General features: G+C 39.0%; 1 protein-coding gene across 1 annotated transcript; it reads left to right on the top strand.

Annotated features, from left to right (window-relative positions):
• The first annotated feature begins 2,340 nt into the window (after positions 1-2,340).
• LOC112140296 (ras-related protein Rab-11A) lies at positions 2,341-13,462 on the top strand. Its single transcript, XM_024263208.2, has 5 exons — positions 2,341-2,599; positions 6,958-7,153; positions 10,051-10,244; positions 10,996-11,076; positions 12,786-13,462. Exons 1-5 carry the CDS (start codon positions 2,560-2,562, stop codon positions 12,920-12,922), a joined length of 648 nt encoding a protein of 215 aa, XP_024118976.1. The 5' UTR covers positions 2,341-2,559; the 3' UTR covers positions 12,923-13,462.
• Positions 13,463-14,219: the final 757 nt, after the last annotated feature.

The raw sequence follows: 14,219 nt of genomic DNA, 5'->3' as shown, positions 1-14,219 counted from the left end.
TTCACACCTAGGGGCAATTTAGAGTCACCAATTAACCTATGAAGCATGTTTTTGGACGGTGGGAGGAAGCCGGAGTCCCCGGTGAAAACCCACGCATGCACGGGGAGAACATGCAAATCCCCCAGCCGGGAGTCGAACGGGGGCCTTCTCGCTGTGAGGCAAGAGCGCTAACCACTGCGCCACCTCACATGTCCAATAAACTATAATTCTATCTCATCCATTTACAACTTTTAAACCAGGTAACTCATCACTAAGGGAAAGTACATGTTTAAAGAAGGTTTTATGTAGGTCATCATTACCACAAGAAGTTTTTAAAAAACATGCTGCAGTTGAAGTTTCTTGTACATAAAGAGCTTTTCTTTATTGTAGTTTAATTGACAATAAACTTAGACCTAAAAGCAAAAATGAGTGGGATTCATTCTTGTCAGTGAGTGCAGTAAAATGTATATGTAGCTAAGTATAAATAACTTAGATGTTTCAACAATTTTTTTTAGTCCTTTCAAGTTCTCTTTATTTGTAAACTAACAAATGTTTTTGACAAGAAATTTTCTTCCTATCTCAGCAACATGCTTTAGCAATTTACTAAACATCCCTTTGACATTTTTTTAAAATGTTCCCAGTAGTGTTTTAATTATGATTATGAAAATTTTAACCTAAATCCCACAACCTAAATGTCTTAAAAATAAATTTTTCATGTTGATCTGAAGCCTCTGTTTCTATAATCTCCTCTGAGGGGGCGTGTCTATTAGCACTGAGCTGAGTAGCCCCGCCTCTGATCCCCCCTGTCTGATTATGATAGCTCTGTGTCTCACTAGCATAAATCATCACCACTGCTACATAAAAACATCCATCAATCTGGGTAATGTCCAGCCGTATGGTTCTGATCCGGATGTCAGCTCATACGAGGAAGTGAAGATCTCCATGGACAGAACTTCCTCCAAAATCCTGATTCTTTCTCCTTCCAGTTCACCAAAGACTCTTTTAGCTAATTCTCCAATGTTTATTGACTGTGATCAATACATTCAATCATTGGTTTCTCAGAGTTCTTGATAAAATAATCAAAGCTAACATCAAAATGCTCTTTCATTGATTTACAATCCTTTCCAACTGCGGTCAAATGAGCCGCCGTTCACATTTCCGTGGTCACATCAAGAAGCTCCGTGGAGTCTGGTGGAGATTTTCCAGCGTTCTCAGTCCTGCTACCGTAAGTATTGGATGAAACTCACACCAAAAATCCAGTGATGCTGATTTGACCACAGAAATGTGAACGGCGGCTCATTTGACTGCAGTCAATGTGAAGATACCATCTTCTCTTCTCCAGAACCTGAACTAGACACTAGGAACAGATGAGGGTTTAGTGCATGTGCAGCAGAGCTGTTGATGGAAAGAAGATCATTCATTCAAACAGAGTCTGTCCAAGACAGTTTGATTGATTTAAAAGGAGAAATACTCAGAAATGAAAAAACAAAATAATTTATTATTACATTTGTTCTCTTTCAGAAGAAAAATGACACACAGACATGATAAAAACTTTAAAAACATTATTTTCATCGGAGGGAGGACTTTAAGCAACTTCAACTATTTTAGCTATTTATAAATCAAGCAAATTCTTTCAGCATCTTCAATGACCACTTCCAGCTTCTCATACTTGTATTATCGCAGGTAATGCAATTCATCAAGTTGTGTTTGGGGTGGGAGATTAAAAAAAAACAAAACAAAGAGAGACAGAGAAAGAAAGAAAAGTATTTAATGTTCTGAATGTGACCAGGTTGAATTCTGAAGCATAATTTTGAGTTGCACACATTAAAAAGAGTTTACTAATCTTTAGTGTTAAAGAATCTTGAGTAAGAAAAACTTAGTAAAATAAGTACATTTACTCAGTAAGAACAAGAAATAACAGTAGTTTGCATTTACAACCTAACCTAGTTAGATGGCAGGAGGAAGTTTTTATTAGAATTTGGCTAAATAAAATTCCTCACTTTAGAATAGATCTAAAAAACAGTTTATTAAGAAGTACTAAATGCTTCATAACTACATGAATTAATCTTGTTTTCAACAGGAAATGGGTTTATAAATTATTAGTTAACAGATCAATGGGACATGTCTAAAAATGTGGATGTATTATTATACATTTACAAGGTTTTTATAATCATTTACTAACACTTTGTAAATCGCTTACAACCTAAAGAACCACTATCTGGTAAGCACAAGTTCCTTTTTTTAAGAAAAAAAAAAACTGGTGTCTATCTGATGAGCACCAGATATATATTATGTCCTTTTAGGGCCTTTGTCATTTTTGGCATTATTGTCAAAAATATTGCCCGGTTTATCAGAAATATTTCTGAGCAGTTCCAAGTATCATCCACTAGGTGTCCTCTTTCCCAGGAATGGGACCCTGACGCTACCAGAAAGGAAGAAGAAGAACTTGCGGAAGTTGATCTTCTCCTTTAGTTCCTGACGGGAAAGTAAAATAGAAAACCAAAAAAAACAAACAAAGAAGAAAGACAAAAACGTTTTTAGCATTTTAAACTAACTGCGGTTCGGATTAACGTGAGGACAATGGGCACCAGAGATGACGAATACGACTATTTATTCAAAGGTGAGGTGTGTTTGTTTCGTTTAGCGGTCAGGCTAACGGCCCGGCGGATCAGCTGACAGGTTAACGGAACCGAGCTCATCCTTTGTGCCGCCACAGGCCCTTTCAGGCCTTATAAATGGGTTCGGCGCGCGTAGTCCATCTGTGTTTGTCCAGAGGAACCGTTGCAGCCCCACAGCGACGGGGAGGCGGCTCTTTGTCTGCCGAGTACCAGTCTGGGGCGTCGCAGCTAAGGTTAGCCGGTGTTAGCCTGCTGACTGGAGGCGCGGGGGACACACCTAACCGTTATCACGTTTGATCCAGATGGTACTGGTACCGAACGCGGTACCAAATGATTTAGTTTTAATCACTTTTTCATTTAGCCAGAAAATTTGAAAAAAAAGTCAATAATAGTATGTTTTAAAGGATGTTTTTTTTAAATTTATTTTATTTTATACTTTTAAACTTCATTTAAAAGGCATGCAAGTGTGTGTTTAATAATTACTGTTATTGTAATTCTGCTCGGACAATTAAATGGATGAAGCTAAAAAGTATTTATTTTCCCTTTAAATGGTTTGTAAGCAACAGTCCTACAGATATGAACAACAGTATAAGAGTAAATCATTCAATAGTCATTTTCATAGTCTTATTACTTCTTGATGTAACGATGTAGTGTAAGGAATTACTCACTAATATTGTAGCATTTTACCCATTAGCTGCCTAGTAACTTGTGCATTCCTACAGACTTGAGGTATTGTTGAAAGCAGCTAGAGCATAAGGCAGTAATAGATTAAATACGCCACTTAAAACTTTTATTGATTAATATATTTCTATGTTTACTTTTTTAATTGAACTCTAGTTACTTAGTCAAAATTCCAGTTTGGGTTCATTGGCACTTGTTTAATGTGTATAGTTCACTGTCCCGTTAAACTTGATTGATTAGGTAGCATTTTCGACTTCAGTCTTTCAAAAATATATTGGCATTAGGTTGTTTTATTTTTCTAGATCAGGGGTCTGCAACCTGGAGCTCCAAAGCCACATGTGGCTCTTTTATTAAAGAAGAATAACGTTTATAAATGTTAAAAAGTAACCATAAAGTAAGAAATGAAAAAGCAAGGAAAGGGGGAAAAAGGTCAACTAACTCAAACTTTAACTCATTTACAAACAGTTGAAGGACAAGTCGAACTATGTTTTGAAACATTTTTTTGTTCGTCCTGTTCATCACTACAAAAAATCAATGGACATCAGTAAGCACAACCAGTATTAAGGGGGACTAGATTATTAAGCAAATTTTCTATTTTTGAAAAAAAAAAAATCAAAAAATTTTAAGTGTTTCATACGAATGGCAGAGGTTACTCAGTTAGCTCGGATTTCATTTTGGTTTGTTAGATTTACATTTCAGATCCACCAACAACAGTGAAATTAACTGCTTTTATTTAACCACTGCTGATATTAAAGTAGCTGCTACTAAATTTGCTACATTGAGATGATCATATGTGATAGGGTGTGTTTTATTTTAAAAGGATCTTCTGTCCAAAGTAAAAAAAAAATACTATTTTCTTTCAATGTTTGTGTTTTATTCTTGCAAAATGATTGCATTCAAATGAGTGTCTTATTTTTTTTTAATGGTGAAGGAAGACTTTGTGGCTCCTACTGGGTTGTAGTCAGTGAGAAATTAACGCAAAAGGCTTTTTCAGATTTGAAGGTTGCAGACATGTGCTCTAGATCAGGGTGTCGAACTCAATCAGTGCCAAAATCCAAAACACACCTTAGTTCGCCGGCCAAACAGGATAAACATTTATTGGAAACACTAAAACTACATTTTTAGGGGATAACTTTTTAACATTACTATGAATAATAAACAGGCTGGAATATTATTCCTGAATAAATTAACTTAAATCTTATATAACTTTCAATATTTTACCCTCCATAAAAATATATTTGTCAAAATTATACAACTTAGAATTAAGCGCAAGGTAACATCGTAGTAGTTCACTTTCAGCTTATCCCTTTCGGGGTTGCCACAGCGTAGCAGCATCCACTGTTTCACATCAGTGATTTGGCAGAGTTTTTATGCCGGATGCCCTTCCTGACACAACCCTGTACTTGAGGGGCACAGGGACCGGCAGCAGCATCAAGGGTCTTGACTAAGGACCCAATCTGGGTGGAGATCAGTGGACAACCCTGGGAATCGAACCCAGGGCTCCTGCATGTCAGCACTTTACCTAGCCCACTGAGCCACCCAGCCACTCACGCTATTTATAACAATAAAAAAATAATAATATTATGGAGGACTGGATATACCTGGAAGGTCGCATCCGGCCCCAGGGCCTTGACATTGACACATGTGCTCTAGATGATCTTACATTTTTATGCGATAAAATTAAGGATTCCCCATTCAGATTTGCATCTTTTACTACAAATCAACAATATTATTGCACATGACTCCTCATCCAAGTGTAAAATACTTTGTGGTCTGCGAGTATTACAAAGAATGTTACTAACATGAAAGTCAAACAAAATTCATGTAAGGCTTAGCAACTTTGAGACAGTAATATTGTAAGGTAAAGGGTCACTTTTTAAACAGAAATAATTGGTAATCTGTGACAGATTACAGTTTGGAAATAGCCTTCATAACACTGGCGTTGGGTCTATGATAACTTGCCAGATGTTGTTTTCCTTTAGCTTTTGATTGTTGAGCTTCAGGCACATCCGAAGGCTTCAAACCAGGAACCTAAAGTAGTTGTTTCCTAAAACGGATGTGCAGGATTGTTTGGACTGAACTCTAGAGCCATCTCTAGACTGAAGGCCGAGTTCTAATGTGGGATGTCAGAGACAGGCCAAGAAGACGACACGTCACATCACAACATCCCAGATGTATCAGCCAAGCTTTAGATGTCACACAGGGAGGAGGGGCATTGTTTACTTTATTTTGATATGGATTTGCTTGTTTTATATTGTTTATTTTGGTGTATAGCACTTTGTGCTACCAAGTATAAAAAGTGCTATTTGTATAAAGATCGATTGATTGATTGATAAGGCGTAGCTGGTGACAGGCCTAAGCTGTCAGCTTTCTGTTTCTTTCTCTTCTGATGACATCATTCCAGGATGAAAATGGAAAACTCTAGAACTTTTTTATTTAATAAGGCAGCAGGTAAATGTTTGTTAGAGCTCTTTACTGTGAGTCATAACTTAGTTCTGTTACTCTGTGGGACTGACCATAAAATGAAATGTAAATGTAACAGGAGAAGTGGGCAGATGCATTTTTCTTTGACCTTCCCTCTCGCAGCATTCTGGCTAAAAACAACAGAAGACTAAGTGAATCATTAACTGTTCAGCTGCAACGGAAAAGGTCAATAAATGTAATATTAGCACCAGAGGGACTAATGGCAGTCCTAAAACATCAGCAATAATCTGTATCGCTGCCAGAATACTAAATGTTGAGGCCTCCAGCAAGTCTGACCTCTGCTGGACCTTAGGCCAGACCCTGAAAGCAGGACGAGGTTCAATTCCAGCTGAATGGAAGCAGGAGTTTGTTCAGTCTTCAGGCGATTATTGTTGCAGTCGTGAATTTTGTTGGTTTGCTGCTGTAGAGGGATGGACTCCAGTTTGACCCAATCTTTAAGGTTGAGGTCGCCTGTTTTTTTAAGAGCTGCTTATGACTTTGAGGAAAGACCAGCCTTTGCTCATGTCAGACAAGTGGACTTCATTTAGAGAGTAAAACATCTAAAGCAGGGGGGGGCAAACTTTTTGACTCGTGGGCCACAGAGGTTTCTAAAATTTGCCAGAAGCAGATGTGTGGCATGTTTTAGTTATCCACCTCATAAGAGAAATAAATAACATGGAATCTGGATGAAAACATGCTTTCATTTCAATTAAAAGAAATTTTATTTCAAAACTGTGACTTTAGTTCTCATTTTAGTTTCAATTTCATCAGGGATGCATTGAGAAATGCAGCATTCATGTGGTGATGGAATAATCCAACTCTAAAAATACAAATGAATGTTAGAAAAACCTTCCAACATCACATTAATGCAGAATAACCTTTTTGCTCCTAAATAAAGTTCATTGTATTTGTAGAGTGCCATCTATGGGAAGACGCTAGAAATACAGGAAAAATAAAACATAATTAAGGATTATCAATACGTTTATTCTAGTTTGGTGGGCCAATAGTACATTAAAGCAGACTTAAACCATAGATCCTTGGTAAAAAAAGAACAAAGCTTATACCAGACAAAAGGTTAAAAGCATCAGGAATTGTTTTAGGTGTTTTTTTATTCCTTTACTTTTAATGGTTTTGTTCCTAAGTCTGCATCTGAACTCCAGAGCTGAGGAGGGTCTTTACAGGGAAACTGATGGCTTTTCTTTATTTTTCTCCTCAGTGGTCCTAATTGGGGATTCCGGCGTAGGAAAGAGTAACCTGCTGTCCCGCTTTACCCGCAACGAGTTCAACTTGGAGAGTAAGAGCACCATTGGGGTGGAGTTTGCCACACGCAGCATCCAGGTGGACGGCAAGACGGTGAAGGCACAGATCTGGGACACTGCCGGTCAGGAGCGTTACCGCGCCATCACGTCAGCGTGAGTGCTTTCTGTTGACATCTTATTTTTGGTTTCCAGTGTCAAAGTGGAAGCTGTGTTTGTTCTGAAACTTTCGCTAATTTCGTAGAGTGACTCATTTTAAATTCCAATTTCCTAAACGTCATTGTTTCATCTAACCTGAAGATGGTCATAAAATCCAGTGATTTCTAACTCATAAATGTAAAATAATACATTTCAAATGGAAAGTTTACCAGATGGGGAACAGAAAGTTGCATCTTTGTTTAGACTGGAAACCAAACTGTACATCTGAATTTTTTTTTTTCTCCCCCTGCTGCTGTCATGGAGTAATGCCTTAGTCGCCGATGCAGGTTGTCTGCAGGCGAAAAACGGGAAAACCTGTACGGGGTACGAAATTTTAAGATTGTCATCCCTGTAGAGCAGGCATGTCCGGCCGTGGACCAAATGCGGCCTACATTCAAATTTCCACTGGCCCACAGGCTCCTGATATAAGATCAATAATATGCAGCCCCCACCACTTTCTAAGAACTACAATTTATTGTTTGTAATTAGTTAAATTACTTTATAAGCTGTTGTAAACCTCTGGCAACAACCTGTAGCTGATAATTGACCTTCAGAACCTGGAGGGCCATATGGGAAGAACACATTTACTAGTTTCTGGGATCAAAACCACAGTTTTCTGATAAGGAAAACTATAATCAGTGATTTTGTTTGACGGACGTTCACTTAGAGGACCCCACAGAAATGATGAACATATCTATTCTTTATTTTAGCTGCTCCTGTGGCTGAAACACAAACAGAAAACCGATTTTGAAAACATTATTTATGCCAGCTCTTTTGTAACTCAAATAAAAAAAAAAATCGTCTTTTATATTTTTTCTATCAGTTTTCTAACTAAAAATACAAGAAATACCTTTGAAAGAAATATTTTTACAAGTTTATATTTTGGAAAGATTTGTTTAAATAGATAAATATTTTTCATTCTGTTTTTTTACGGATTTTAAATGGTATTCTTGGTTCCGAATGGGAGGAGATATGTTGTTGTGCAGCGCATCACTGTGATCATCAAACTAGTCAAACATTTCCAGTTAATGTTTTTGTTGAAGTGAGTTCAGAGCAGTGGTTGAAAAATCTACCAGCCTATTTACCGGCCAGACAACCACATTATTTTACAGGACCAACCTTCAGGTGTATTACTTCATAAGTTGAATGCAAACAGAAAGGAAGCCATATCATAATTAAAACATTAGATCAAAACAACTTTGTTTTTTTGTTAAAGAAACTTCTTTTAAGTAACTCCTTTTTGGGTTTCTGATCAGTTTTTGCATTTTTCTATTTACATTTTCACCGTCTCTTAAATGCTTTATTTTCACAAATGAGTTGTTTCTGTTTTCTTTAGCTCAGCCTCAGCAGTTCAACACTATACTGAACAAAACCTGTACCCCCCATGAGGGACGAAAATGTGTTTCTTAAATTTGTTTTAAGAAAACATAATGACATAAATCACGTGTCAAAGTCACGGCCCGGGGGCCAGATCCGGCCCGCCAGGTAATTCTATTCGGCCCTCCAGATCATTTTATTTTATTGTTATTAATAACCCGATGTTATTTTGTACTTATTTCTAACTTGTAAAATTTTGGCAAAATACATTTTTATTGAGAGCAAAATACTGAAAGTTATTTAAGGTTTGAGTTCATCTATTCTGGAATAATATTCCTGTTTTTATTAATATTTATGTTACAAAGTTAGATTGTTTAAGTTTAAAAAAAAATTGTTTTAATGTTTAAGGAATGCTTAATAAATGTTTATCCTGTTCTGGCACAAACTAATATTAACGTCTCCTTCATGATCGATTATCAAACGGTTGGCACTGACATATTTTGAAAAGGACACCACCCATATATCACTGCCAAATCCGAGTCTCTGATTTCTCTGGTCGCTTGAATGTGCCTTTCTGAGCCCAGTGTGAATGTAGAATCAGTAAAGTTCTTCACAGCTTTCGGTTACATTACTGCACAGATTACAATATGTCATCTAAGTAGTGGCAGCCTCCGAATTTCTCCTCCCACTCAGAAAACTTCTGAGGTCCCTGGTAGTTAGATTCCATAAATTAACTTGAATTTACACACAGGAAAATGAGGTAAAAAAAACATCAGTCTTTTGAATTTTGGTCATTTGGATTTTGAGTATATTTTTATCTGAGTATTTATTCCAAGCAATAAAAAATAAATAAATTAAAGAAGACAGCAGAAATATATATCTATATATAGAGATTTATCAAATAGTTTCATTAATGGCTTGAAAGGCAGTGGGAAGAACCAAACGTATATAATCCCACCCCTGTTTTAGTTTACTTCACATTTTTATTTAATTTACTTTGAATGATCACTATTCAGTTAATAACTTCTGATCAGGGCTGCACGGTGGCGCAGTGGTTAGCGCTCTTGCCTCACAGCGAGAAGGCCTCGGTTCAAATCCCGGCTGGGACCTTTCTGTGTGGAGTTTGCATGTTCTCCCGGTGCATGCGTGGGTTTTCACCGGGGACTCCGGCTTCCTCCCACCGTCCAAAAACATGCTTCATAGGTTAATTGGTGACTCTAAATTGTCCCTAGGTTTGAATGTGAGAGTGAATGAGTGTGTGATTGAGGCCCTGAGACAGACTGGAGACCTGTCCAGGGTGTACCCCGCCTTCGCCCATCAGTAGCCGGGATAGGGTCCGGCACCCCCGCGACCCCGAAAGGGACACAGCGGTCAGGAAAATGAATGAATGAATGAACTTCTGATCAGGTATCTATACTTTAACAAGACAAATGCAGGCCATTCAAAATCCATAAGTACTAATAAAGCATCAGACCCAGAAATGGTCATTTGCCAATTTTACATCTGAAATCTTCACACAAACTTTGTCTGTGCTGCAGGTACTACCGTGGGGCAGTGGGGGCTCTGCTGGTCTACGACATTGCCAAGCATTTAACCTATGAGAACGTGGAGCGCTGGCTAAAGGAGCTGAGGGATCACGCCGACAGCAACATCGTCATCATGCTTGTGGGCAACAAAAGTGACCTGCGCCACCTGAGGGCAGTTCCTACAGACGAGGCGCGGGCGTTCGCTGGTCAGGATCATTCAGTTTCAGTTCATTTGTGCAGATAGCTACGCAGCCACAGTCATTGTCTCCTTCAATGTGGTGCTAAACCTGTCAGTGTTATTGTGACAGAGTTCTATTTGACTGATCAGAGATTTGCATGATCCAAAGTCCAGAACTTTTTTTCAGTTTTAGCAGATCAAATTCTTTTCTTTAGAGGAGGCTTTCCTTCTGATGATAGAGTTGTAGTTTCACCGCAGCAGGGGAGATTTACCTAAAGATGTTTCTGGAAGCTTGTGGAACATTCAGTAAAGTCATAGACTGTCACTGACCTTGTCCTCAATACACAAAGATTTCTTCACTTTCTCTGAACTTCTTGATGGTAATCTGCTTTATAGAGAATTGGACTTGGAGAAGTTGCAGTTTAACCTGAAGAAACATTATTTTTAAATATTCAACAAACTTTTTTACCAACTGTCACAGAGTGGGGAACCTCTATCCATTGTTACCTCTGAGAAACTTCCTCTTTCTAACCTTGCTTCTATAAACCTAAATTAGTTCCTCAATGGTCTTCCAGCTGTATTTTTTGAATCAGTAAATATCCTCAATGTATTTTCCTTTGTGTTCATTGTGATGTTCAGCTGTGGCTTCAACATTGACATGGGCGATTAAAATGTTTTTTTTTTTTTTTAACTTGTCACTCTTTTAAAGTTAAAGAAATGCCAACTTTTCCAGAATTCAGGTTGTAAGTAAACCACAGATTTCCTTTTGCTCCCCACAGAGAAAAACGGTTTGTCTTTTCTGGAGACATCAGCTCTGGACTCCACCAACGTGGAGACGGCCTTCCAGACCATTCTGACAGGTTTGTGTGTTTACATTCGTCTTCTTAACTTTGGAGCAGAAATTGCTGCTGTGTCCTTGTGAACATCAGGAATCTGAGTGGGATTTTCTGCACTGCACGAGGAGGTGAGGCGTAAATCGAAGCCCACTGGATTTGTGGATGACATAATGCTGACCTCAGGCTTTTTTTTAGGAGTGGCAGACCTGAGTAAGATCATAAATGCAATCCCCAGCCTATTTTATGAACTTACGGTGTTATAAATGCTTTGGAGAGGGCTGTAAGACAAAGGTTCATGTTCTGCAACACTAATGTCGTTGTGGTAAGTAACTATCCAAAGTCTGAGGCTGTGGATAGTTACAGAAGTGATTCGATTCACAAATCAAGATGAACAATTCACCGAACCGCACTAATGAATATATTATTTTTGAATGGTTGCTACATTTCTAACAAGATGTATGACAATTTAAATATTTAAACATCATCATGTATACCTTTGTTCAGAAATGGACATCGGAATCAGCAAAACATAATAAATAAAAATAAAGAAAAATGTTCAGATCATGAACATAAACATTGTTCTGCCTCTTCTTGAGATGTTTGAGTTTTGCCACTAGGTGCAGCTCATTTTATAGGAGTACACTTTTTTTCAAGAAAAATAATCAAAGCATGAGCACAAATAGTTACTTTTGAAATATTTTCTTAAAAGAGTTCGGAATATTCACGCCTGGTAGTTTACTGTGACTTTAGCATTATGTGCCAAATCGATCTATATTTTTATGGATCTATTATTGATGTATTAAGGGTAGAACGATTCAAATTAATTATACAATTTTATCAACCCAGCCCTAGTAAATATAGCACATTACTCCACACCTCTGATGTGATTTTCATGATTTTATTTCCGTTCAGTCTCTCATAGTTGAGATCATATCTTTTTAAGTGACAGCACCTGCACAAAAGACTATAGACTTTTTTGCCCCACTGTCCTTAAAATCCTAACTCTTGACATTTGTTTTCTCCCATTCAAAGGACCATAGTCTAAGAATCACATTTTAAAAAACTGATCATTTCTTTGTCAAAGGTAGAAATTCAGCAGAAAATAAATCCTTTTGCCTCTCAGGATTTTGAGTGTGGATGTTGTGTTGAGAAATCAGAAACAGAAGGGTCTTTGTGATTTATGGACTTGATGTTCCTGCTGGATCCGAATGACTCGATCTTCCCTGCTTGACTTTGTTGACAACATCTCAATAAAATGAAATAAAAGCCACAGGAAGCAGATTTTCATTTGATGGCATCACCTGAACATCTCTGTAGTGATGTAGCCTGAGAAAGTCTGATCTTCATCATTACAGCAGAGGTTTTTAAAGACAGAGTAGATGTTGCTGTAGACCTTTAGGACGAGAGGTAGCACAAAATATCGGTATAGCAAACTATGACTGTATTTCAAGTCACAAACGATTACTGGTCCTCTTTTCAATCTGTTTCTTAAAATAATACCAAAAAGGTCCAAGCTGTGTCTGGATTTCCCTAAAGTCGGTGCAGATGTTGCGCGCTGTTTCTAATGTAACGCAAACATGGTTTGTAATGGTGGAAACGGCAGTAACCTGTCCAAACACCGCGCTAAAATACACCAGATTCTAGTGGAGAGGTGTGCAGCTGGTGCTTCTTAAAATTGATGTGAAATTTAATTTTGGGACATGACTGTAACTCCCCCTGTTTTTCCCCATCAGAGATTTACCGCATCGTCTCTCAGAAGCAGATGTCGGAGCGCCAGGAGAGTGACATGTCACCTAGCAACAATGTGGTCAACATCCAGGTGCCGCCCACTGAGAACAAACCAAAGATGCAGTGCTGTCAGAACATCTAACCTGGGCCTGGAACCGCTGCCACTCCCACTTCTTCGCCTACTTTACCTTTTCCTCCCTCTCAGCCAAGCCCCCTCCACCCACCCACCCACCCCGAGAACTGACTGCCTGGACGCACAGCTCGGCATGAAAGGACCCGAACTTTGCGCCCCACCTGTCCCTGCCTGTCCTGCCCTTCTTCTCTCCTTCCCAGGTTGACTTACCCCCCGTATAAAGCAAAGTGTGGGGTTCCCCCTTCCTGAGGGACAGCAGGCGTTTCATACCTTGTTAGAGTTTATTTGTGTAGATGCGCTGACATGTCACAAAAATGTCTTAAACTCTGAATGTGATTCCTTTCCTTCTTCACCCGTTAATTTCTTCATCGTTTCTGTCTGTCTGCTCTGTATAAAGCACATGCCGTCCTTTCATTTAGACCCCCCCCCCCCTAAAGTCTGTAAGACTGATAGAAATCTACGCCTCATACTCTCGTCATTACTGTAGTCCATGTCACCGCTCTGCATTTGGCTCAGTCTCCTGAGTCTCTGTGCTCCCTGCTTTCCACATACGAGCAGCGCTGTCTGAGCGACGGTTTCAGCGCAGCACTGCTGCGGTAGCACAACCTCACTAGAAACAGGAGAAATTTGAGCTGTGCCCCAGTCCATCTACCACCACGGTGGTGTCATGCAGGAAGTTATGTGGAGGCAGACAGAAACCCCACCCCTCAGGCTGTCCATCTTTTGTCAAACACCTTTCTATTCATGCATTTGTTTAAGAAACAGTCTTAAGTAAAGTCACAAAATGGTCGGAATCAGATTTCACATCATTCCCCTCATCGTGCAACCACAGCACTCTGAGTAGAAGCACTAAGAAATGTCACAGGGTTGATTCCCCTCGTGCGTGGTGAAGTAGGTCTCCACTGCACTAAGACTTTTTTCTCGAAACACCACTGAAGAAGTCAAAGAACTCTCATCTTTAAACTTCTCATTAAAGAAACTCATATAGCCACCCTCACCTTGACCTAAGCTCTGCCCCTCGTCAAATAGCGCCTACGCATACCGAGCTGCCTCTGACACAGTGCATGGCTCTTTGTCCGACTGCTGCTTTCCTCATCTCGCCTTAACATCGTCATCACTGACATAAAACCAGGTCCAGGTGTCTTTCAGATTGGTGTTGCCTCCGTGTGCTTTCACGGACTCGACTGAATGCAGGGTGTTGGATAAGAGAGGAGACCGGGGTCTCTGAAAAGAGCCGGTCCACACACTGCAGCGATGGACGGTAGAGAAAGAATTCTGATCTTTTGTCTCCTTTTTGTGTTGTTTT

Source organism: Oryzias melastigma, linkage group LG3 (genome assembly GCF_002922805.2).
Source record: "Oryzias melastigma strain HK-1 linkage group LG3, ASM292280v2, whole genome shotgun sequence".
Taxonomy (NCBI): domain Eukaryota; kingdom Metazoa; phylum Chordata; class Actinopteri; order Beloniformes; family Adrianichthyidae; genus Oryzias; species Oryzias melastigma.
This window is presented reverse-complemented; position numbering and strand designations above follow the sequence as displayed.

Bases quoted from the DNA above. Each gene is read 5' to 3' on its own strand.
- LOC112140296 (XM_024263208.2), top strand. From the start codon at position 2,560: ATGGGCACCAGAGATGACGAATACGACTATTTATTCAAAG. The intron at 10,245-10,995 runs GTCAGGATCATT...TGCTCCCCACAG, and splicing joins CGAGGCGCGGGCGTTCGCTG to AGAAAAACGGTTTGTCTTTT. The intron at 11,077-12,785 runs GTTTGTGTGTTT...TTTCCCCATCAG, and splicing joins CTTCCAGACCATTCTGACAG to AGATTTACCGCATCGTCTCT.